The sequence below is a fragment of the Vigna umbellata genome, chromosome 3 (genome assembly GCF_029865625.1).
Source record: "Vigna umbellata cultivar VRB3 chromosome 3, Vumbellata_1.0, whole genome shotgun sequence".
In the NCBI taxonomy this organism is placed as follows: Eukaryota; Viridiplantae; Streptophyta; class Magnoliopsida; order Fabales; family Fabaceae; genus Vigna; species Vigna umbellata.
In genome coordinates this window covers 42,060,525-42,087,216 of record NC_142167.1, presented here as the reverse complement: position 1 = coordinate 42,087,216, position 26,692 = coordinate 42,060,525, and the positions used below count along the sequence as shown (strand labels likewise).

Sequence of the window (26,692 nt, the reverse complement as noted above, 5' to 3'; positions counted from 1 at the left end):
AAAAGAACTACATTTACAGAAATAATATAACAATTAATTATTCAAATATCTAGAAATATTTCTGAGCAATCTAAATCAACATTAGAAATCAATTTTCGGTTTTTGATGAATAATTTATCTATTGGTAAATTTTATAAATAATTTATATCTTTTATTACGGATAGATTTGTCTATTGGATAACATTTGTCTTAAAATTCATTAATAAAATTTGTTGAAAATTTATAATTATTATTATGGATGAATTTTCTATCAATAAATGAGTTGGTAAAAAGAACATCAAATTATTTGCCCATTTATTTTCAATTTGTAAGTAAAATTTATTAACAATCCTTTTACTTACATATGTTTAACTTGAAGTAATTTGTGAAAAAAAATTGCTAGGTTTCTTGAACAGGAAACTATCTAACTCTTCTCACATAGAGTAAAAGAAGAAAGAAAACTGTATATTTCTTCTGTAACAATGTACACACCAAACCTCCAAGGGAGTACTCCCCTCCAAAGGATATAAAATGTCCTGTCTATGTAAATGAATTAACAAAAACCAAACTCTTACAAGAGTTCCTCACCCTCTTATATAGACTCCCATCCCTACTAACTAACTATTATTAGAATGTTAACAAAATTATTTTAAAATGTGTTGGTTTGCACACTGTCTTTGAAAGACATCCATAGGCAAATTATTTAAACTTTAAATCTTCTAATAAATTAGTCTTGGCTCCTAAGTCTTGTTGGCAATTATAAACAACAAATATCTTCCATATATATACCAATTGATTTTTAGAAAATTTCTTTGAAAAGTTGTGTATTAGACTGAGTGGTACCGGACTGCATCTTATATTAAAGCAAGATTTTATGCTATTTGAATCTTGTGAATGCAAAAAAAGTAATTGAAGGAAGAGTTTATCAGAAATAATCAGTCAAAAAATTTGTATATATATATTATCAAATTCGGACAAAACTGATTGTTTTGTATCAACTTGACTCTAAAGCTATATTCTACTGTGGAGCTGTTGAAGACATGCCTTGCAAAAAAAAAAAAGTATATGATTGATCTATTCAAGCCATGACTTGAGTTCGATAATTTTCCCACTCTCCATATATTGAGCTAAAAGTTTCTCCTCCAAAGGTTTTTGCACACTCAAGAACTGTTTCTCTGGCACAACGTTCCCATGACATTGCTATATCCTCAAGTGACCATGTCCGATCCAAGCATCTCAGAAAGCGAATCAGCTTTGATTTTGCTATTGTTGATAGGTCTTTATGGCATTCAGTACTGTTGAAGTTGAATAAAAAGGAATCAAGGGAGATTTAAACTATCGAGATAAAATTCTTGTTGGTGAAATATGAAACTTAATATTTATAGGATCCAATATTTCTGACATTCAAATAGTTTCATAGTCATAATTTTACAAACATGACTTAATGAATAACTGCTTAAGAATATAAACAGAAGAAAATCATCTTAATATCTAACCTGACTTCTGACAGCTCTTTGTCTACAATAACAGGCAAAGAAGTTGGATAATTTGTAGGAACGAACAACCTTAATGGTTTGATTATTGACTGCATCACAAATATTCATGGTTAATGTAACAGAACACAACAAATCAATGTGTGCAAAGTTCATAACAGAATATAAAGTATTCACCTTTTTATCTGCAAAAGTATGAGATTCTACGTTCATATTGAACGATACTGCATTGAAAAGGAATTCGATAACCAACCCTTCACTATCCTCAGCCGCTACTCCCGGCGCTTTAAGAAAGCTGACATTTTCTCCAACAACAATCACACTGTCTACCAATCGATGGTTGATCTCCTTTAATTCTTCTAAAAGACAAGAATTTTCCTGCTAGAGTTACCAATGCTAATGTTAGGGAATGCAGAAATTAAGAAACAGATACCTAAGTAGTGCATTTAGAGTTGCAGAATTTACTAAACAAAATAATGATATATTATTATTCAGTAGAGTGCATTTGTGAAAAAAAAATTAGTGGAAAAAAACTAGAATGAAGGTATATTACCAAAATTCTTGGCTTCTTTTTTTTATATGCGACTGAAGTCCAGTCAGGTTCCTCAGCATCAGACAACTGCTTGAAACTGTGGCTTCGAGACCTTTTCCTACCAGGTTGTGAAAATGCCTCACTTTTCTCAGTTTGTGCAATGAGGTCCGGTTGGTTTTGTTGTTGAACCATCTCTCGTGGTTCATCTAAGAACTCTGAAGTTGCCATCACATCATTCAAATAGACTGCGTCTCTCATTTCATTAACTGATGCGCTCAATGCTTCAGGTGATATGACGGCTAACTAGAAAGTATATCACAATAATAGAATTTAGGACAACCACTTTTTATGATTTAAAGAAATGCAAATAAGAAGCATGGAAACCACAAGTTTTAGACCAACCACTTTAAGAATGCGCTTCACTTCATCACTTGGCTCATCAAAATTCAGCGTAGATTTATCAGAAAATTCTTTAAGCTCATTGTAGTTTTCGGTCAAGGGTGAAGCTGATGTCTCCAGACTGTTTACACTGACCCTCAATGCTTCACTTGCTTTCTCTGAACCTTGGGCTTGCTTCTGTACGGCATTGTCAGGACCTGAGTTTGAAAAATTGTAAAAAACATTTGCCAGTAAGCACATATAACATGGAAAATATAGCATAAAAATGTACAACCCTAACTGATTAAAAAAAAACCTGAATTAATAGATGTACCTTTCATGATAGACACTTGATCTACATGCTGTGGGAAATTGCTATATTGTTTTTCCACTTGCTGCTTCAATATACTAGAGTTCTGTGGTCCCAATTGTTGTGTTGATGGTTTCGCTTCTACTATTTTTAATTGCTGCTCCTTTAAGCATGGCTTGTTTTGATGAGAGACATCCTTCCATATACAGGAATTCTGTGTTCCCAATGGTTGGGGTAATGGATTCGTTTCTATTATTTTCTCTTGCTGCGGCTTGATTTGCTGAGAAACATCCTTCCATATTTGAAAATTCTGTGTTTCCAATACTTGAGTTGGTGGATTCGTTTCTATTATTTTTTCTTGCTGCGGCTTGGTTTGCTGAGAAACATCCTTCCATATATAAAAATTCTGTGCTCCCAATACTTGAGCTGATGATTTCGTTTCTGTTATTTTCGCTTGCTGCGGCTTGGTTTGCTGAGAAACATCCTTCCATATATGAAAATTCTGTGTTCCCAATACTTGAGTTGATGGTTTCGTTTCCATTATTTTCACTTGCTTCTCTTTTAAGCAGGGCTTGTTTTCCCCAGAAACATCCTTCCTCATATAGTAGTTCTGTGTTCCCCATGCTTGTTGTGATGGTTTCGTTTCAATTATTTTCAATGGAGAAATACTAGAATGTGATGGACCTTGATGATGGGAAGAAACATTCTTTGGGGAAAAATTAGATTCTACAAACTTTTCTGCTTCATCTAGAATCTTCTTGGTATCGGTGGTTATTTGGCATTTCTTCAATTTGAAGAGTGCCAAAACACATCCTGTTTGTTTCATTTTCTTCATCAGTTTTTCCAAAAGATCTGTATTTGATCCTTGAGGAAAAGACGCAAGCTGAAGAAATTTAACATAAATATAAAAGATTAGTGGTAACAAGAAAAAAAATGTGTAAATCTAGGATCATAGTTTGCTTGAATCAATCACCAACCTGTTGAAGCGCCTTATTCATCTCTAGATAAGAGACATAAACTTTTGAAAAATAGGCACTATTCATCTTTTGAATCTGCAATTAAAAGGACCAATATACAGTTACAAAAAATGTATATCTTTTGCAGTGCACGTTAGAAAATTTTAAAAAAATGATGGAATATGCATTCAATATCAAGGTAGAAGGAAAAGAAAGTGAAGAGAAACAACTTCTTCATTACCTCTTGGTAAACCTGCTCCTTCCAATCCGTATCTGCAGATTTTCCAGTTTCTGAAATAGAATAGGTAAACATGATCATTAAAGCTAGAAAAAATCACACATGTTGGGAGCATCAAAGAGAACAAGCCTTGCACATCTCAATACCTTGAGCAGGGAAGACTTCCCCTGAGGCATTAGAGTTTGAGAGACAAGGTTTGGATTCAGCATTCATTGGTGGTTGTGAAAATAGTTCCTTTGTCTTTTTAGATAACCAATGACAGTACTCAGCCTGCAAATAGATGCAGATCACGAACTCGATAAGACTATTATACTTTTCAAAACGAATTCTTCACATGGAATTAGAATACATAAATTTGTTGACAATGAGATGCAATGAAGAAATTATCAATTTGAAAGTGAATTCTTTACGGATAACAAAAATTGTAACTTTGTTCCCACAATCCCAAAATATATACCTCATTGTCCGCAGCACCATTCAGTTTCAGCTCAAATCTTTGCAGTTGTCGAACAAGCCCAGATGTCGAAGGTCCATCACTTTGATTCACTACACCTTCCAAGCTACAACAATTAACAACTTGATAATCAGTTAACGTGACACACAAGACAGGGCTAAAATAATTGAATGTAACACGAGAAATTACAATAATATTCTGGTATTGGTATGCATCTTACCATTGTTTCATAAAACGTTTACGAAACTCTGGCAATTTCCATCTTAGAGTTTTCATCTTGGTGTTGGTGTCCATAATAACACAGGCAAAAGTTACTCTATATCCCTGAAAAGCCATAAAATAAAATGCATTAGAAAACAGGAATGGGTGGAACATTTATAATGTGAAATGTCTAGTATTTTCTACAACAGTCTTAGCATACGCAATTACTCATGGCATCAGCATTCATCAAAAGCAATATGGTATTTGGATGGCTAAGCCAATCCAACCCAATACTCACTTACAAATACCAGATAAACTTCTGGATCACGTCTCACTAGTGCAAATACCCACTGAAATTTCCCAACCACGCTTCAATTCTTAACCCCTCTAAGCATGGGTTTAAATACTGTTTATGCCGATATTTCGGCCAAAACAAAAGGCGGCAACTGCTACTACATCATCCATCACATTTATTCACAAAAGTTTCTTTTATAAGTCTTAACAGTAATCATCACCCAGCAAAATCTTGAAAAACCAATTATATCACCTAGAAAAATTAAATTCAAGACCTTAACAAATCAACAACATAACAAATCAACGTAACAAATTACCTTAGCCAATACTAAGGCTTTATCTACACTCTCAAGGATCACAAGAAATCTCCCTTTGCACTAAGGTTTTTTGTACGGTCAATCCTTTTCTTCTTTCTAAGAACGTTTCTCTCTCTCTTTATTTTCCTAATAGCCAGAATTTCTATATATTTAGGAGGTGTCTAATATAATGACAACTATATATGATATTAATTTTTCTTATGTGGAATATACACATAACTCTATTTATAATAAAGGCCCATAACTCTATTTATAATAAAGGCCCATAAGGAGTAATATATTTATATAATATCTTTTTATTATATTCCCACATTGATATTTAGGAGGTGTTTAATATAATGACAACTATATATGAGATTAATTTTTCTTATGTGGAATATACACATAACTCTATTTATAATAAAGGCCCATAACTCTATTTATAATAAAGGCCCATAAGGAGTAATATATTTATATAATATCTTTTTATTATATTCCCACATTGTTTAATTTGTATTCTTTTTCTCTTTACACCCCCTATTTTAACTTGTTGCAGCTAATTAATAAAAGGTAAAAGGCATTTTCTTTTCTATAACTTAGCAATCATGTTCTAAAATAAAAGGTGTGCACTAAATAACACTAACCTCTGAACAAAAACACCAAAGTTACAAGACTACCTTATTTCTAAGATCTCTTCTCTAAAGAATTTTTTACCCCGAAAATTGCACTTATAAGGAAACATACACCATTCAAAACTTGAAATACTCTCCAAAAAAAATTACAAATTTTCATGATACAATAACAACAATAATTTTTTAAAAAAACTACAATCTATTCACAACTATAGATAGCAAGAAAGACTCTACATATATTCTCATTGTGCAAACAACAAACTACATAGATTCACAATAAATTGAATTAGTTCTATAACAATTCACACATGGATTACCAAATCGTATACAACATTAGATTCCTTCACAAAAGTCTTAAAACCAATCCACACGTTCATATATACACATGCAATCCACACAGTCATACATATACATACACATGCATTCCATACAATCATACACTTATGCATGCCTTAAAGTCTTACAACAAAAGTTAGACGAACTCACTCATCAAAAGTCCTAAAAGTTTTTTCAAAAATCTGACTCTGATACAAAAAAGTCACATCCAAGGATGCCACAATTACGATTGAAAATTAAAAATTTTTAAAATCATAATATCGTTGCGAAAATCCAAAATCAATAAGTATGTACAATTCAAGAAAAATGAACCAAAACTCCAAATTAATTATAAAGTAAAACTCTATATAAAATAGTTTTTTCAAACAATCATAAATTCTCCAGTTCTCTTATTCCATTTTTCGCACTATACAACATCTGAACGGACTACATCATTCATTCTTAACCCTTCTAAGCATGGGTTTAAACACTGTTTATGCTGATATTTCGGCCAAAACAAAAAGCTATGTGATGGCAACTGCTATTACATCATCAATCACATTTATTCACAAAAATTTCTTAGGATGTCAACCATTACAAACAGAGTATAACTGTGACATAAAACCTAAAATACAACCATGCCAAAGTACCCTATTCTATGATCACAACACATAATACCAATCCACTTATAACCCTTAACATTAATTATCACCCAGCAAAATCTTGAAAAATCAAGAACTTATATCACCTAGTAAAATTAAATTCAAAAACCATACCTTTGTTAATGGACTATTGACACAGAGTGAAATAACAGTTCTGTAATTTGTAAAGCATGCAATATGGTGTGTCACGTCTCTTATGCAACCGTGCCCCCAAAGCGATATATTACATAACATATCTTTTGTGAAAATATTTATTATTATTAAAATATAGAGTATTATTAAATTATAAAATATCTTTTGTGAAAAGATAATTTTAAAGATAAATCAATTTTATCATTTTAATATAGATAATTATTTAATGATGCAGATGATTTTTTTTATTATGACTAGTTATTTAAGTTTAAGAAGTAGATACTTAAATGATAAAATTAAAGGAAACAAATTTATATACACTTACAAAATAAGAATGTCTTTATTTTATTATATAATATTAGATCCAAATATAAAAAAATAGTTTGTAAAATTATTTACATCCAAGCTCATTTAAAATATTATACATGTATGAATTGTAGGGATAGTAATAAACTTTAACGTGAGATTGTAGAAATTTTAATAATTTAGAGAAATATATAAATTTGGTTAAATATTTTAATTAAAAGATAAAATGGTTTGTTACTTATATTTAAATGGTTTAATTTATTTTAAAAGATATGTTTGAATATTGTTATATACTATATATATTTACAAATTTAAAAATTATCTCAAGATATCACCAGATATAATGAGTTTTGGCACTTGCTTAGTGAGTTGTTAGCTCACCCAATGAGAATACATAATGAAAAAGTCATGATAGATTGATGAGAAACACAATCACACAACCAAACAAAGACAAAAGGGTAATTTAGTTTTACCAAAGAATCATCCATAAAATTGAGTTATAAATATCACAATTAAACACAAATAAAATCAAACAAATTCTAAGCATATCAACATTATCTTTGGACTTCACTATCCGGATACATGTATTGATGTCTGACTCTAGGAGTCCAACACTTGTGTGTGGTGGGACAACTTGTTTACTCAAGCTGCCATAGACAAGGTTAATCCGTCAAACATCTATGGCCAAGGAAAAACAACTAAACTAAGGATCTCCTGCTACTGTTCAAGACATACCCCACCCTTCTTTACTTGAGACTAGATGGTTATTAAAGTGACAGGATGGTCTCGAATACGGAATCCCTACATACACTAAATAAAACCATTACAATAACTTTTCCTTGAAATCCTTCTCACATCGCAAGTCATACATATTCACAGTCATATTACAATAAATCATTCCCAATTCCAAATAAACATGCATTGAATTCATTTTAAATTATTTCAAACAACACAAAAATAATTTAACACAACAAATTTGCATTAGCTTTGAGAGAACACAGAGAGATGATATGTTTTAGATAATAAAATTCGCAAACTAAAGTTTTATTAATATTTTTTAACTTTTAATATTAGAATAAGAAAGTCTCATTATTTAGAACATCCTATCACTTCTAATGTTCTATTTTCTAGACCTTCACAATATCAAAATATAATTGCAACACACCAATAATGCACATAATTATTAAAATTTATTAATATAACTAATTATGAATCTCTTGATGGTTAAATTTCAAATTCCTCTAATAATAACTTATTTCTCAATAATTATGAAAAAGAACACCATTTACAAAAAATAATATAACAATTAATTATTCAAATTCTATATCTAGAGATATTTCTGATTAAGCAATCTAAATCAACACTAAAAATCAATTTTCGATTTTCTTTAAAATCTAAAATTGAAGTTACTATTTTCCAAACATCAATTGTTTTTCAGTTGGTATATTTTAACAATGTGTATCGGGTTTTAGTAGACAAAAACACCCTTATATATATATATATATATATATATATATATATATATATATATATATATATATATATATATATATATCATGTATTCTAAGTTTTTATAAGGTTAAGGGTATTTTAATAATTTTCATTCTAAAAAAACAACCTTGAAACCCTTACCCACCTCTCTCATTCCTGTGAACCCTTTCTCTTTCATCTCTCTCACTCCAACCTTTTCTTTATCATCCCTACTGTAACTCCAATTGAAAAAATCAGAAACACTTGCCTAACCCTAATCCACCTTTCTCACTTATCCAATTTGTTTCTCTCTCATCTCCATACTCTCCCTCACCCACACACAACCCGCGACATCGCAATGTGTTGTTCTTGCACTGTCCGTTCATTTATTTTTCACTTTAATAACAAAATAATTGATGATGTTGATGTTGATTTTTTATTGGAGAACTGTATCATATATTTTCCCTTATTATTATTAAATTTCATTTTTAAATTAAGTCACGGTAGATATGACAGAGAAAAGGTTGGAGTGAGAGAGATGAAAGAGAAAGTGTTGAAAGGAATGAGAGACATGAGTAATGCGGTTTTTTTTTAGTTTTTATAATGAAAATTATTAAAATACCCTTAACCTTAAAACTTAGAATCAATGATATATAAGGGTACTTTTGTCTACTAAAACCTGGTATACATTCTAAAATGTACCAACGGAAATATACATTCTAAAATGTACCAACTGATAGCAAAACCCATGATATATAAGGGTATTTTACATTTTTTTTAATCATCCATGAAAGATATAATAAGTCAATATTACACATAAAAAAATGGATAAGTATGAAAAAGTCTTCGATTGTTGCTGTCTAGCTTCCAATGCTCCTCGAATGATAGTCCCTCCAAAATGTAAATGGACAAAATTCTACAAATATTTATAAAGAGATTTTTTGTTATTTGTAATCACCGATTAACTTTCAATCAGTTAATAAAATTTATTAACCGTCATTTTACTTACATATATTTGACGATCGAGCTTTAGTAATTTGTCAAAATAATGTAAATTATCAACTAATATTGGTTATTATCAATGAATTTTAAAGACATCCATAAGTAAAAACTTTAAATATTCTAATAAATTAGTCTTTGCTCCTAAGTCTTGGCAAGCCATTAAGAATAAATATCTTCTAATAAACATCGTCGTCAGAGACCTCAATGAACAAGAGTCTCATAGGCCTCATATGTCTGCTCCTCAAAGGCTCGCTCCTCAGCAATATGATCATCTCAATAGAAACTACATGCTTCTCCGAGCAAAAACGGTAAGTCTTCTCCTAGCTTCGCCCTGCGCATAACTCTTTCCTCGAGAACTCGCATCTCGAGAACTAATTTATGATGCACCGCGTGTTCTTGCCATGTCTAAAAAGTCAAATTATTACATAAAGCAAAATCACATAAAATATTGTTTAAAATATAATTAGTAAACTATAAAAAAAAATTCAAATTAAAAAAATTAAACTAATAATAATTAATTTATTAACTTCAATAAAATTAAATAAAATAAACAATTACGCTAATTAATTCTAAAAAAATTTAAAAATTAATTTCATAATTTATTAACTATAAAAAAATTAAATTAAATAAAATTACATAAGTAATTTCAAAAAGGTTTACTAACGGTTAACATTCAATATAATAATATTTAATTCAATAAATTTGAAAAGTTTAAATATATCAAATATGTACTTCATTTAAATATATAAAACTTAAACAATTCATTTCAAAAATAAAAATTGAAAACTTTATAAAATAATAAATTAATTAACTGAAACGTTAAAATATATTTTATGAATAACTATAAAAAAATTAAAATGATTAAGGAAAATATTCGTTGAGCCTTCAACGGATACCCATATCCGTTGACGGATGTTGATATTAAAATATTTTTTAAAAACAAAATATTGATAATAGATCCAGACCTTATAATGGACAATACGTTAGATACATTAATGATATTATCTCAACGGATTTAGGACCTAAAAAATATCCAATAATCTCACATTGTTTTAAGAGTAAAAACTAATGACAATTTAAATGCATATTTCTCCTTCTTGGATGTAGGTTACAAGTTTTACAAATTTCAAAGTAAACAATCTTTTGAAAAAGATAATTATAACTCTAAAACTGCTATTTCATTATACTTGAAATCAAAAGAATCTGATGTCTTAATTCATTTAACGAATGTGCTGAGAAAATTGTCTTTCTCATTTAACTTGGTATCCTATAAAAGAAAAAAAATCAACAATACAATTGCAAACATTTAGCTCTTGGAATTTTCTATGAAAATATGTTGGAAATAATATGTTAAATAGCTTAATTTTATTGTTAGTTAACTTGTAACAACATCCACATTCTACTAATAATCAACTCATTGAATAGAGAAACAAGAAAAAATTAGAACAACTTTATTTTCAATTTTTTCTTATAAGCTAGCTCCATAACTTTGTCTATGATAACTTGTGAAAAGGCTCAGCACACAACATATATTAGCTATTGTAATGGTGCATAATTTATAATTAACGAAAGAAGCTACATAATTTTGAATTTAATTAGTATTATTGTTCTATTTCTCTCTCTACTACTTGAATAAGTTTCATAAAGCATTATCTCTTTTGACTTGTGAAATTGATTCAAATAGATTATCCATAATTAAGGAAATAAATGAATCAAGAATAACTAAAGATCATAAGCAAATTCTTCTCTATAGACAACTAACTACCATATGATTTAGCAAACATATCAAGCATAAAACAAAATAATCAAAACATGTTGGAAGAATTCCTTCTACAATTGAATAATATCTTGATTGATAGCTTGACAATCTCTATTAGAGGCTTTATAAGACACCAATAAGGAGATTAATTAATAATTGAAGTAGTTGTGTCAATGACATGTGTTACTATAGGGTGAGAGCTGACGGATCAAATGTTACTACGTGTTTGAGTCGAATGAACCGACCGATTAAGGTACGAAAAAGAACTTCGGAACCGATCGGGCACAAAAGCAGTTGAGTATAGTTAAAACGTAATTAATATGGTAATTGTTATTGATGAGTGATTAATGTGACATTAAGAGGTAAATTAATAGGTCTTATTTTTGTAAACAAGTAGAGGTCTAATTTCGAGTAAGATACACTTTCTATAATTTGATTACTTTAGACCTTCAGAAAATAGATATCTGACTTGAGCGTCAAAGTACCTTCTGCAGGTCACCCCCCTTAAACCGATCGATCATCCAGAACGGAAGAAATGAGCAAATGTTCGTCCATATAGGAGAGTTGAGTAGGATCCGTCCTTGTCCCAATCCAACAGAAACATTTTGACGCCCACCGTGGGGCCGAGGATAGCAGAAGAAACCTAGTTGAGACCATAAGGATGGCAGGACAACCAGACCCTTTGGCCTTAGTGGAGGAGATGTAGAGGCAAATGTAAGCCATGCAGGCAGAGATTGCAACCTTGCGAGCGGAGTGTGTTGTGGGGTAGAGGGAACAATCAAATCAGCAGCCGGTGGTGCTTGCTCATGTTCCTACAGTGGAGCTTGCTCAAACTGAACCCGAGGGAGCTGCTCAAGAGGAGAACACTTCCAGGACTAGTTTGGTTCGCCCAACTAATGCTGGTCGGGCCGGTTGCTTCACCCGTTCACAGTGGCCATTATGGAAGAGCCAGAGAAGATGCCTCCAACGATTGACAAGTACGATAAATTGGGGGATCCGAAGGAGCATCTGAGATCATTTGTGGACGCCATGGCGATATATTCGCTTAATGACTTTGTTTGGCGCATGGTATTCTCCCTATCACTTAAAGGAGAAGCCCTAACGTGGTTTCATTCCCTTCGCCCTCGTACCATAGACGGTTTTGGTATGCTAAGAAATTTGTTTGAACAATAGTTTGCTTCCAATAGAGCCCAAAACCTTACTTATATGGAGCTAACAAGAATTAAACAAAGAAAAGATGAAATCCTGATGGATTTATGGACCGATACAATCGGTCCATTCGACAAGTAAAGGACGTCGACAAAAAATTCATTATGAGCACCTTGGCATTATTGACCTAGAGAACGTTCTAAGCGAACTCCTAGAGTCCACCGCTCGGTGAGTAACGTTCTCGTAACTATCACCTTAGCATTCCTAACCTAGGGAACGTTCTAAGTGAACTCTTCGAGTCCACCGCTCGGTGAGTAATGTTCTCGTAACTCTCACCTTTGCATTCCTATCCTAGGGAACATTCTAAGTGAATTCCTAGAGTCTACCGCTTGGTGAGGAACATTCTCGTAACTTTCACCTTAGCATTCTTGACCTAGGAAATGTTTTAAGTGAACTCCTAAAGTCCACCGTTCGGTTAGGAACATTCTCGTGACTCTCACCTTAACATTCCTCACCTAGGGTAAATTTAAATCTCTCTTAAGTATGACTATTGCGATTACTCTAAATATGAACCTCCCTTAACCTTCTCAACTAATTATTTTCATCTACATAATTCCAACAAATAGAGTTAGGATGATCTCAAGTTTTCTCATGTCGCCTATACATCACACTAAAACACATGTGTAGTTTTCTTCCTTACGAAAGACTACTCTTTCATTTACTACACTCATGTCATACCAAAAGTAAAATACAACCACAACAAAGCACATATGAAGTTACTTGATGTTTAAATTTCAAATATCTTGATGTTTAAATTTCTTGATGTTTAAATTTCAAATTCCTCTGATAATAAGTTATTTCTCAATAATTATGAAAAAGAACTACATTTACAGAAATAATATAACAATTAATTATTCAAATATCTAGAAATATTTCTGAGCAATCTAAATCAACATTAGAAATCAATTTTCGGTTTTTGATGAATAATTTATCTATTGGTAAATTTTATAAATAATTTATATCTTTTATTACGGATAGATTTGTCTATTGGATAACATTTGTCTTAAAATTCATTAATAAAATTTGTTGAAAATTTATAATTATTATTATGGATGAATTTTCTATCAATAAATGAGTTGGTAAAAAGAACATCAAATTATTTGCCCATTTATTTTCAATTTGTAAGTAAAATTTATTAACAATCCTTTTACTTACATATGTTTAACTTGAAGTAATTTGTGAAAAAAAATTGCTAGGTTTCTTGAACAGGAAACTATCTAACTCTTCTCACATAGAGTAAAAGAAGAAAGAAAACTGTATATTTCTTCTGTAACAATGTACACACCAAACCTCCAAGGGAGTACTCCCCTCCAAAGGATATAAAATGTCCTGTCTATGTAAATGAATTAACAAAAACCAAACTCTTACAAGAGTTCCTCACCCTCTTATATAGACTCCCATCCCTACTAACTAACTATTATTAGAATGTTAACAAAATTATTTTAAAATGTGTTGGTTTGCACACTGTCTTTGAAAGACATCCATAGGCAAATTATTTAAACTTTAAATCTTCTAATAAATTAGTCTTGGCTCCTAAGTCTTGTTGGCAATTATAAACAACAAATATCTTCCATATATATACCAATTGATTTTTAGAAAATTTCTTTGAAAAGTTGTGTATTAGACTGAGTGGTACCGGACTGCATCTTATATTAAAGCAAGATTTTATGCTATTTGAATCTTGTGAATGCAAAAAAAGTAATTGAAGGAAGAGTTTATCAGAAATAATCAGTCAAAAAATTTGTATATATATATTATCAAATTCGGACAAAACTGATTGTTTTGTATCAACTTGACTCTAAAGCTATATTCTACTGTGGAGCTGTTGAAGACATGCCTTGCAAAAAAAAAAAAGTATATGATTGATCTATTCAAGCCATGACTTGAGTTCGATAATTTTCCCACTCTCCATATATTGAGCTAAAAGTTTCTCCTCCAAAGGTTTTTGCACACTCAAGAACTGTTTCTCTGGCACAACGTTCCCATGACATTGCTATATCCTCAAGTGACCATGTCCGATCCAAGCATCTCAGAAAGCGAATCAGCTTTGATTTTGCTATTGTTGATAGGTCTTTATGGCATTCAGTACTGTTGAAGTTGAATAAAAAGGAATCAAGGGAGATTTAAACTATCGAGATAAAATTCTTGTTGGTGAAATATGAAACTTAATATTTATAGGATCCAATATTTCTGACATTCAAATAGTTTCATAGTCATAATTTTACAAACATGACTTAATGAATAACTGCTTAAGAATATAAACAGAAGAAAATCATCTTAATATCTAACCTGACTTCTGACAGCTCTTTGTCTACAATAACAGGCAAAGAAGTTGGATAATTTGTAGGAACGAACAACCTTAATGGTTTGATTATTGACTGCATCACAAATATTCATGGTTAATGTAACAGAACACAACAAATCAATGTGTGCAAAGTTCATAACAGAATATAAAGTATTCACCTTTTTATCTGCAAAAGTATGAGATTCTACGTTCATATTGAACGATACTGCATTGAAAAGGAATTCGATAACCAACCCTTCACTATCCTCAGCCGCTACTCCCGGCGCTTTAAGAAAGCTGACATTTTCTCCAACAACAATCACACTGTCTACCAATCGATGGTTGATCTCCTTTAATTCTTCTAAAAGACAAGAATTTTCCTGCTAGAGTTACCAATGCTAATGTTAGGGAATGCAGAAATTAAGAAACAGATACCTAAGTAGTGCATTTAGAGTTGCAGAATTTACTAAACAAAATAATGATATATTATTATTCAGTAGAGTGCATTTGTGAAAAAAAAATTAGTGGAAAAAAACTAGAATGAAGGTATATTACCAAAATTCTTGGCTTCTTTTTTTTATATGCGACTGAAGTCCAGTCAGGTTCCTCAGCATCAGACAACTGCTTGAAACTGTGGCTTCGAGACCTTTTCCTACCAGGTTGTGAAAATGCCTCACTTTTCTCAGTTTGTGCAATGAGGTCCGGTTGGTTTTGTTGTTGAACCATCTCTCGTGGTTCATCTAAGAACTCTGAAGTTGCCATCACATCATTCAAATAGACTGCGTCTCTCATTTCATTAACTGATGCGCTCAATGCTTCAGGTGATATGACGGCTAACTAGAAGTATATCACAATAATAGAATTTAGGACAACCACTTTTTATGATTTAAAGAAATGCAAATAAGAAGCATGGAAACCACAAGTTTTAGACCAACCACTTTAAGAATGCGCTTCACTTCATCACTTGGCTCATCAAAATTCAGCATAGATTTATCAGAAAATTCTTTAAGCTCATTGCAGTTTTCGTTCAAGGGTGAAGCTGAAGTCTCCAGACTGTTTACACTGACCCTCAATGCTTCACTTGCTTTCTCTGAACCTTGGGCTTGCTTCTGTACGGCATTGTCAGGACCTGAGTTTGAAAAATTGTAAAAAACATTTGCCAGTAAGCACATATAACATGGAAAATATAGCATAAAAATGTACAACCCTAACTGATTAAAAAAAAACCTGAATTAATAGATGTACCTTTCATGATAGACACTTGATCTACATGCTGTGGGAAATTGCTATATTGTTTTTCCACTTGCTGCTTCAAAATACTAGAGTTCTGTGGTCCCAATTGTTGTGTTGATGGTTTCGCTTCTACTATTTTTAATTGCTGCTCCTTTAAGCATGGCTTGTTTTGATGAGAGACATCCTTCCATATACAGGAATTCTGTGTTCCCAATGGTTGGGGTAATGGATTCGTTTCTATTATTTTCTCTTGCTGCGGCTTGATTTGCTGAGAAACATCCTTCCATATTTGAAAATTCTGTGTTTCCAATACTTGAGTTGGTGGATTCGTTTCTATTATTTTTTCTTGCTGCGGCTTGGTTTGCTGAGAAACATCCTTCCATATATAAAAATTCTGTGCTCCCAATACTTGAGCTGATGATTTCGTTTCTGTTATTTTCGCTTGCTGCGGCTTGGTTTGCTGAGAAACATCCTTCCATATATGAAAATTCTGTGTTCCCAATACTTGAGTTGATGGTTTCGTTTCCATTATTTTCACTTGCTTCTCTTTTAAGCAGGGCTTGTTTTCCCCAGAAACATCCTTCCTCATATAGTAGTTCTGTGTTCCTTGTGATGGTTTCGTTTCAATTATTTTCAATGGAGAAATACTAGAATGTGATGGACCTTGATGATGGGAAGAAACATTCTTTGGGGAAAAATTAGATTCTACAAACTTTTCTGCTTCATCTAGAATCTTCTTGGTATCGGTGGTTATTTGGCATTTCTTCAATTTGAAGAGTGCCAAAACACATCCTGTTTGTTTCATTTTCTTCATCAGTTTTTCCAAAAGATCTGTATTTGATCCTTGAGGAAAAGACGCAAGCTGAAGAAATTTAACATAAATATAAAAGATTAGTGGTAACAAGAAAAAAAATGTGTAAATCTAGGATCATAGTTTGCTTGAATCAATCACCAACCTGTTGAAGCGCCTTATTCATCTCTAGATAAGAGACATAAACTTTTGAAAAATAGGCACTATTCATCTTTTGAATCTGCAATTAAAAGGACCAATATACAGTTACAAAAAATGTATATCTTTTGCAGTGCACGTTAGAAAATTTTAAAAAAATGATGGAATATGCATTCAATATCAAGGTAGAAGGAAAAGAAAGTGAAGAGAAACAACTTCTTCATTACCTCTTGGTAAACCTGCTCCTTCCAATCCGTATCTGCAGATTTTCCAGTTTCTGAAATAGAATAGGTAAACATGATCATTAAAGCTAGAAAAAATCACACATGTTGGGAGCATCAAAGAGAACAAGCCTTGCACATCTCAATACCTTGAGCAGGGAAGACTTCCCCTGAGGCATTAGAGTTTGAGAGACAAGGTTTGGATTCAGCATTCATTGGTGGTTGTGAAAATAGTTCCTTTGTCTTTTTAGATAACCAATGACAGTACTCAGCCTGCAAATAGATGCAGATCACGAACTCGATAAGACTATTATACTTTTCAAAACGAATTCTTCACATGGAATTAGAATACATAAATTTGTTGACAATGAGATGCAATGAAGAAATTATCAATTTGAAAGTGAATTCTTTACGGATAACAAAAATTGTAACTTTGTTCCCACAATCCCAAAATATATACCTCATTGTCCGCAGCACCATTCAGTTTCAGCTCAAATCTTTGCAGTTGTCGAACAAGCCCAGATGTCGAAGGTCCATCACTTTGATTCACTACACCTTCCAAGCTACAACAATTAACAACTTGATAATCAGTTAACGTGACACACAAGACAGGGCTAAAATAATTGAATGTAACACGAGAAATTACAATAATATTCTGGTATTGGTATGCATCTTACCATTGTTTCATAAAACGTTTACGAAACTCTGGCAATTTCCATCTTAGAGTTTTCATCTTGGTGTTGGTGTCCATAATAACACAGGCAAAAGGTACTCTATATCCCTGAAAAGCCATAAAATAAAATGCATTAGAAAACAGGAATGGGTGGAACATTTATAATGTGAAATGTCTAGTATTTTCTACAACAGTCTTAGCATACGCAATTACTCATGGCATCAGCATTCATCAAAAGCAATATGGTATTTGGATGGCTAAGCCAATCCAACCCAATACTCACTTACAAATACCAGATAAACTTCTGGATCACGTCTCACTAGTGCAAATACCCACTGAAATTTCCCAACCACGCTTCAATTCTTAACCCCTCTAAGCATGGGTTTAAATACTGTTTATGCCGATATTTCGGCCAAAACAAAAGGCGGCAACTGCTACTACATCATCCATCACATTTATTCACAAAAGTTTCTTTTATAAGTCTTAACAGTAATCATCACCCAGCAAAATCTTGAAAAACCAATTATATCACCTAGAAAAATTAAATTCAAGACCTTAACAAATCAACAACATAACAAATCAACGTAACAAATTACCTTAGCCAATACTAAGGCTTTATCTACACTCTCAAGGATCACAAGAAATCTCCCTTTGCACTAAGGTTTTTTGTACGGTCAATCCTTTTCTTCTTTCTAAGAACGTTTCTCTCTCTCTCTTTATTTTCCTAATAGCCAGAATTTCTATATATTTAGGAGGTGTCTAATATAATGACAACTATATATGATATTAATTTTTCTTATGTGGAATATACACATAACTCTATTTATAATAAAGGCCCATAACTCTATTTATAATAAAGGCCCATAAGGAGTAATATATTTATATAATATCTTTTTATTATATTCCCACATTGATATTTAGGAGGTGTTTAATATAATGACAACTATATATGAGATTAATTTTTCTTATGTGGAATATACACATAACTCTATTTATAATAAAGGCCCATAACTCTATTTATAATAAAGGCCCATAAGGAGTAATATATTTATATAATATCTTTTTATTATATTCCCACATTGTTTAATTTGTATTCTTTTTCTCTTTACACCCCCTATTTTAACTTGTTGCAGCTAATTAATAAAAGGTAAAAGGCATTTTCTTTTCTATAACTTAGCAATCATGTTCTAAAATAAAAGGTGTGCACTAAATAACACTAACCTCTGAACAAAAACACCAAAGTTACAAGACTACCTTATTTCTAAGATCTCTTCTCTAAAGAATTTTTTACCCCGAAAATTGCACTTATAAGGAAACATACACCATTCAAAACTTGAAATACTCTCCAAAAAAAATTACAAATTTTCATGATACAATAACAACAATAATTTTTTAAAAAAACTACAATCTATTCACAACTATAGATAGCAAGAAAGACTCTACATATATTCTCATTGTGCAAACAACAAACTACATAGATTCACAATAAATTGAATTAGTTCTATAACAATTCACACATGGATTACCAAATCGTATACAACATTAGATTCCTTCACAAAAGTCTTAAAACCAATCCACACGTTCATATATACACATGCAATCCACACAGTCATACATATACATACACATGCATTCCATACAATCATACACTTATGCATGCCTTAAAGTCTTACAACAAAAGTTAGACGAACTCACTCATCAAAAGTCCTAAAAGTTTTTTCAAAAATCTGACTCTGATACAAAAAAGTCACATCCAAGGATGCCACAATTACGATTGAAAATTAAAAATTTTTAAAATCATAATATCGTTGCGAACGTCCAAAATCAATAAGTATGTACAATTGAAGAAAAATGAACCGAAACTCCAAATTAATTATAAAGTAAAACTCTATATAAAATAGTTTTTTCAAACAATCATAAATTCTCCAATTCTCTTATTCCATTTTTCGCACTATACAACATCTGAACCGACTACATCATTCATTCTTAACCCTTCTAAGCATGGGTTTAAACACTGTTTATGCTGATATTTGGCCAAAACAAAAAACTATGTGATGGCAACTGCTATTACATCATCAATCACATTTATTCACAAAAATTTCTTAGGATGTCAACCATTACAAACAGAATATAATTGTGACATAAAACCTAAAATACAACCATGCCAAAGTACCCTATTCTATGATCACAACACATAATACCAATCCACTTATAACCCTTAACATTAATTATCATCCAGCAAAATCTTGAAAAATCAAGAACTTATATCACCTAGTAAAATTAAATTCAAAAATCATACCTTTGTTAATGGACTATTGACATAGAGTGAAATAACAGTTCTGTAATTTGTAAAGCATGCAATATGGTGTGTCACGTCTCTTATGCAACCGTGCCCCCCAAAGCGATATATTACATAACATATCTTTTGTGAAAATATTTATTATTATTAAAATATAGAGTATTATTAAATTATAAAATATCTTTTGTGAAAAGATAATTTTAAAGATAAATCAATTTTATCATTTTAATATAGATAATTATTTAATGATGCAGATGATTTTTTTTTTATTATGACTAGTTATTTAAGTTTAAGAAGTAGATACTTAAATGATAAAATTAAAGGAAACAAATTTATATACACTTACAAAATAAGAATGTCTTTATTTTATTATATAATATTAAATCCAAATATAAAAAAAATAGTTTGTAAAATTATTTACATCCAAGCTCATTTAAAATATTATACATGTATGAATTGTAGGGATAGTAATAAACTTTAACGTGAGATTGTAGAAATTTTAATAATTTAGAGAAATATATAAATTTGGTTAAATATTTTAATTAAAAGATAAAATGGTTTGTTACTTATATTTAAATGGTTTAATTTATTTTAAAAGATATATTTGATTATTGTTATATACTATATATATTTACAAATTTAAAAATTATCTCAAGATATCACATGATATAATGAGTTTTGGCACTTGCTTAGTGAGTTGTTAGCTCACCCAATGAGAATACACAATGAAAAAGTCATGATAGATTGATGAGAAACACAATCACACAACCAAACAAAGACAAAAGGGTAATTTAATTTTACCAAAGAATCATCCATAAAATTGAGTTATAAATATCACAATTAAACACAAATAAAATCAAACAAATTCTAAGCATATCAACATTATCTTTGGACTTCACTATCCGGATACATGTATTGATGTCTGACTCTAGGAGTCCAACACTTGTGTATGGTGGGACAACTTGTTTACTCAAGCTGCCATAGACAAAGTTAATCCGTCAAAAATCTATGGCCAAGGAAAAACAACTAAACTAAGGATCTCCTGCTACTGTTCAAGACATACCCCACCCTTCTTTACTTGAGACTAGATGGTTATTAAAGTGACAGGATGGTCCCGAATATGGAATCCCTACATACACTAAATAAAACCATTACAATAAATTTTCCTTGAAATCCTTCTCACATCGCAAGTCATACATATTCACAGTCATATTACAATAAATCATTCCCAAATCCAAATAAACATGCATTGAATTCATTTTAAATTATTTCAAACAACACAACAAATTTGCACTAGCTTTGAGAGAACACATAGAGATGATATGTTTTAGATAATAAAATTCGCAAACTAAACTTTTATTTATATTTTTTAACTTTTAATATTAGAATAAGATTAAAGTCTCATTATTTAGAACATCCTATCACTTCTAATGTTCTATTTTCTAGACCTTCACAATATCAAAATATAATTGCAAGACACCAATAATACACATAATTATTAAAATTTATGTCATACCAAAAGTAAAATACAACCACAACAAAGCACATATGAAGTTACTTGATGTTTAAATTTCAAATATCTTGATGTTTAAATTTCTTGATGTTTAAATTTCAAATTCCTCTGATAATAAGTTATTTCTCAATAATTATGAAAAAGAACTACATTTACAGAAATAATATAACAATTAATTATTCAAATATCTAGAAATATTTCTGAGCAATCTAAATCAACATTAGAAATCAATTTTCGGTTTTTGATGAATAATTTATCTATTGGTAAATTTTATAAATAATTTATATCTTTTATTACGGATAGATTTGTCTATTGGATAACATTTGTCTTAAAATTCATTAATAAAATTTGTTGAAAATTTATAATTATTATTATGGATGAATTTTCTATCAATAAATGAGTTGGTAAAAAGAACATCAAATTATTTGCCCATTTATTTTCAATTTGTAAGTAAAATTTATTAACAATCCTTTTACTTACATATGTTTAACTTGAAGTAATTTGTGAAAAAAAATTGCTAGGTTTCTTGAACAGGAAACTATCTAACTCTTCTCACATAGAGTAAAAGAAGAAAGAAAACTGTATATTTCTTCTGTAACAATGTACACACCAAACCTCCAAGGGAGTACTCCCCTCCAAAGGATATAAAATGTCCTGTCTATGTAAATGAATTAACAAAAACCAAACTCTTACAAGAGTTCCTCACCCTCTTATATAGACTCCCATCCCTACTAACTAACTATTATTAGAATGTTAACAAAATTATTTTAAAATGTGTTGGTTTGCACACTGTCTTTGAAAGACATCCATAGGCAAATTATTTAAACTTTAAATCTTCTAATAAATTAGTCTTGGCTCCTAAGTCTTGTTGGCAATTATAAACAACAAATATCTTCCATATATATACCAATTGATTTTTAGAAAATTTCTTTGAAAAGTTGTGTATTAGACTGAGTGGTACCGGACTGCATCTTATATTAAAGCAAGATTTTATGCTATTTGAATCTTGTGAATGCAAAAAAAGTAATTGAAGGAAGAGTTTATCAGAAATAATCAGTCAAAAAATTTGTATATATATATTATCAAATTCGGACAAAACTGATTGTTTTGTATCAACTTGACTCTAAAGCTATATTCTACTGTGGAGCTGTTGAAGACATGCCTTGCAAAAAAAAAAAAGTATATGATTGATCTATTCAAGCCATGACTTGAGTTCGATAATTTTCCCACTCTCCATATATTGAGCTAAAAGTTTCTCCTCCAAAGGTTTTTGCACACTCAAGAACTGTTTCTCTGGCACAACGTTCCCATGACATTGCTATATCCTCAAGTGACCATGTCCGATCCAAGCATCTCAGAAAGCGAATCAGCTTTGATTTTGCTATTGTTGATAGGTCTTTATGGCATTCAGTACTGTTGAAGTTGAATAAAAAGGAATCAAGGGAGATTTAAACTATCGAGATAAAATTCTTGTTGGTGAAATATGAAACTTAATATTTATAGGATCCAATATTTCTGACATTCAAATAGTTTCATAGTCATAATTTTACAAACATGACTTAATGAATAACTGCTTAAGAATATAAACAGAAGAAAATCATCTTAATATCTAACCTGACTTCTGACAGCTCTTTGTCTACAATAACAGGCAAAGAAGTTGGATAATTTGTAGGAACGAACAACCTTAATGGTTTGATTATTGACTGCATCACAAATATTCATGGTTAATGTAACAGAACACAACAAATCAATGTGTGCAAAGTTCATAACAGAATATAAAGTATTCACCTTTTTATCTGCAAAAGTATGAGATTCTACGTTCATATTGAACGATACTGCATTGAAAAGGAATTCGATAACCAACCCTTCACTATCCTCAGCCGCTACTCCCGGCGCTTTAAGAAAGCTGACATTTTCTCCAACAACAATCACACTGTCTACCAATCGATGGTTGATCTCCTTTAATTCTTCTAAAAGACAAGAATTTTCCTGCTAGAGTTACCAATGCTAATGTTAGGGAATGCAGAAATTAAGAAACAGATACCTAAGTAGTGCATTTAGAGTTGCAGAATTTACTAAACAAAATAATGATATATTATTATTCAGTAGAGTGCATTTGTGAAAAAAAAATTAGTGGAAAAAAACTAGAATGAAGGTATATTACCAAAATTCTTGGCTTCTTTTTTTTATATGCGACTGAAGTCCAGTCAGGTTCCTCAGCATCAGACAACTGCTTGAAACTGTGGCTTCGAGACCTTTTCCTACCAGGTTGTGAAAATGCCTCACTTTTCTCAGTTTGTGCAATGAGGTCCGGTTGGTTTTGTTGTTGAACCATCTCTCGTGGTTCATCTAAGAACTCTGAAGTTGCCATCACATCATTCAAATAGACTGCGTCTCTCATTTCATTAACTGATGCGCTCAATGCTTCAGGTGATATGACGGCTAACTAGAAGTATATCACAATAATAGAATTTAGGACAACCACTTTTTATGATTTAAAGAAATGCAAATAAGAAGCATGGAAACCACAAGTTTTAGACCAACCACTTTAAGAATGCGCTTCACTTCATCACTTGGCTCATCAAAATTCAGCATAGATTTATCAGAAAATTCTTTAAGCTCATTGCAGTTTTCGTTCAAGGGTGAAGCTGAAGTCTCCAGACTGTTTACACTGACCCTCAATGCTTCACTTGCTTTCTCTGAACCTTGGGCTTGCTTCTGTACGGCATTGTCAGGACCTGAGTTTGAAAAATTGTAAAAAACATTTGCCAGTAAGCACATATAACATGGAAAATATAGCATAAAAATGTACAACCCTAACTGATTAAAAAAAAACCTGAATTAATAGATGTACCTTTCATGATAGACACTTGATCTACATGCTGTGGGAAATTGCTATATTGTTTTTCCACTTGCTGCTTCAAAATACTAGAGTTCTGTGGTCCCAATTGTTGTGTTGATGGTTTCGCTTCTACTATTTTTAATTGCTGCTCCTTTAAGCATGGCTTGTTTTGATGAGAGACATCCTTCCATATACAGGAATTCTGTGTTCCCAATGGTTGGGGTAATGGATTCGTTTCTATTATTTTCTCTTGCTGCGGCTTGATTTGCTGAGAAACATCCTTCCATATTTGAAAATTCTGTGTTTCCAATACTTGAGTTGGTGGATTCGTTTCTATTATTTTTTCTTGCTGCGGCTTGGTTTGCTGAGAAACATCCTTCCATATATAAAAATTCTGTGCTCCCAATACTTGAGCTGATGATTTCGTTTCTGTTATTTTCGCTTGCTGCGGCTTGGTTTGCTGAGAAACATCCTTCCATATATGAAAATTCTGTGTTCCCAATACTTGAGTTGATGGTTTCGTTTCCATTATTTTCACTTGCTTCTCTTTTAAGCAGGGCTTGTTTTCCCCAGAAACATCCTTCCTCATATAGTAGTTCTGTGTTCCTTGTGATGGTTTCGTTTCAATTATTTTCAATGGAGAAATACTAGAATGTGATGGACCTTGATGATGGGAAGAAACATTCTTTGGGGAAAAATTAGATTCTACAAACTTTTCTGCTTCATCTAGAATCTTCTTGGTATCGGTGGTTATTTGGCATTTCTTCAATTTGAAGAGTGCCAAAACACATCCTGTTTGTTTCATTTTCTTCATCAGTTTTTCCAAAAGATCTGTATTTGATCCTTGAGGAAAAGACGCAAGCTGAAGAAATTTAACATAAATATAAAAGATTAGTGGTAACAAGAAAAAAAATGTGTAAATCTAGGATCATAGTTTGCTTGAATCAATCACCAACCTGTTGAAGCGCCTTATTCATCTCTAGATAAGAGACATAAACTTTTGAAAAATAGGCACTATTCATCTTTTGAATCTGCAATTAAAAGGACCAATATACAGTTACAAAAAATGTATATCTTTTGCAGTGCACGTTAGAAAATTTTAAAAAAATGATGGAATATGCATTCAATATCAAGGTAGAAGGAAAAGAAAGTGAAGAGAAACAACTTCTTCATTACCTCTTGGTAAACCTGCTCCTTCCAATCCGTATCTGCAGATTTTCCAGTTTCTGAAATAGAATAGGTAAACATGATCATTAAAGCTAGAAAAAATCACACATGTTGGGAGCATCAAAGAGAACAAGCCTTGCACATCTCAATACCTTGAGCAGGGAAGACTTCCCCTGAGGCATTAGAGTTTGAGAGACAAGGTTTGGATTCAGCATTCATTGGTGGTTGTGAAAATAGTTCCTTTGTCTTTTTAGATAACCAATGACAGTACTCAGCCTGCAAATAGATGCAGATCACGAACTCGATAAGACTATTATACTTTTCAAAACGAATTCTTCACATGGAATTAGAATACATAAATTTGTTGACAATGAGATGCAATGAAGAAATTATCAATTTGAAAGTGAATTCTTTACGGATAACAAAAATTGTAACTTTGTTCCCACAATCCCAAAATATATACCTCATTGTCCGCAGCACCATTCAGTTTCAGCTCAAATCTTTGCAGTTGTCGAACAAGCCCAGATGTCGAAGGTCCATCACTTTGATTCACTACACCTTCCAAGCTACAACAATTAACAACTTGATAATCAGTTAACGTGACACACAAGACAGGGCTAAAATAATTGAATGTAACACGAGAAATTACAATAATATTCTGGTATTGGTATGCATCTTACCATTGTTTCATAAAACGTTTACGAAACTCTGGCAATTTCCATCTTAGAGTTTTCATCTTGGTGTTGGTGTCCATAATAACACAGGCAAAAGGTACTCTATATCCCTGAAAAGCCATAAAATAAAATGCATTAGAAAACAGGAATGGGTGGAACATTTATAATGTGAAATGTCTAGTATTTTCTACAACAGTCTTAGCATACGCAATTACTCAT

General features: G+C 31.5%; 3 protein-coding genes across 3 annotated transcripts; all 3 read right to left on the bottom strand.

Annotated features, from left to right (window-relative positions):
* Positions 1-868: 868 nt before the first annotated feature.
* On the bottom strand, positions 869-12,440 carry LOC148202524 (uncharacterized). Its single transcript, XM_088109637.1, has 14 exons — positions 12,331-12,440; positions 4,762-4,813; positions 4,561-4,664; positions 4,344-4,446; positions 4,033-4,156; positions 3,890-3,939; positions 3,670-3,744; positions 2,838-3,575; positions 2,717-2,777; positions 2,407-2,600; positions 2,026-2,307; positions 1,650-1,850; positions 1,476-1,564; positions 869-1,274 (listed from the first exon to the last, which is right to left on the bottom strand). Exons 1-14 carry the CDS (start codon positions 12,438-12,440, stop codon positions 1,058-1,060), a joined length of 2,400 nt encoding a protein of 799 aa, XP_087965763.1. The 3' UTR covers positions 869-1,057.
* Positions 12,441-14,300: 1,860 nt separating this feature from the next.
* Positions 14,301-18,195, bottom strand: LOC148202523 (uncharacterized). Its single transcript, XM_088109636.1, has 13 exons — positions 18,184-18,195; positions 17,983-18,086; positions 17,766-17,868; positions 17,455-17,578; positions 17,312-17,361; positions 17,092-17,166; positions 16,269-16,997; positions 16,148-16,208; positions 15,838-16,031; positions 15,458-15,739; positions 15,082-15,282; positions 14,908-14,996; positions 14,301-14,706 (listed from the first exon to the last, which is right to left on the bottom strand). Exons 1-13 carry the CDS (start codon positions 18,193-18,195, stop codon positions 14,490-14,492), a joined length of 2,241 nt encoding a protein of 746 aa, XP_087965762.1. The 3' UTR covers positions 14,301-14,489.
* A 4,602-nt stretch (positions 18,196-22,797) lies between these two features.
* Positions 22,798-26,692, bottom strand: LOC148202522 (uncharacterized). The gene is made up of 13 exons (XM_088109635.1): positions 26,681-26,692; positions 26,480-26,583; positions 26,263-26,365; positions 25,952-26,075; positions 25,809-25,858; positions 25,589-25,663; positions 24,766-25,494; positions 24,645-24,705; positions 24,335-24,528; positions 23,955-24,236; positions 23,579-23,779; positions 23,405-23,493; positions 22,798-23,203 (listed from the first exon to the last, which is right to left on the bottom strand). The coding sequence occupies exons 1-13, from the start codon at positions 26,690-26,692 to the stop codon at positions 22,987-22,989; spliced, it is 2,241 nt and encodes a 746-aa protein (XP_087965761.1). The 3' UTR covers positions 22,798-22,986.

Excerpts from the sequence above, each read along its gene's own strand:
- LOC148202522 (XM_088109635.1), bottom strand. Across the intron at positions 26,366-26,479 it reads AAACGTTTTATGAAACAATG|CTTGGAAGGTGTAGTGAATC; the intron begins GTAAGATGCATA and ends TAATTGTTGTAG. Across the intron at positions 24,237-24,334 it reads TGAAGCGCATTCTTAAAGTG|TTAGCCGTCATATCACCTGA; the intron begins GTTGGTCTAAAA and ends ATATACTTCTAG.
- LOC148202523 (XM_088109636.1), bottom strand. Across the intron at positions 17,362-17,454 it reads GGAAGTCTTCCCTGCTCAAG|AAACTGGAAAATCTGCAGAT; the intron begins GTATTGAGATGT and ends ATTCTATTTCAG. Across the intron at positions 17,167-17,311 it reads AGGAGCAGGTTTACCAAGAG|ATTCAAAAGATGAATAGTGC; the intron begins GTAATGAAGAAG and ends TTTTAATTGCAG.
- LOC148202524 (XM_088109637.1), bottom strand. The coding sequence starts at position 12,440 with ATGGCGTCCACAAATGATCTCAGATGCTCCTTCGGATCCCCCAATTTA. Across the intron at positions 4,665-4,761 it reads CTGATGCCATGAGTAATTGC|GGATATAGAGTAACTTTTGC; the intron begins GTATGCTAAGAC and ends ATGGCTTTTCAG. Across the intron at positions 4,157-4,343 it reads ATGGTGCTGCGGACAATGAG|GCTGAGTACTGTCATTGGTT; the intron begins GTATATATTTTG and ends ATCTATTTGCAG.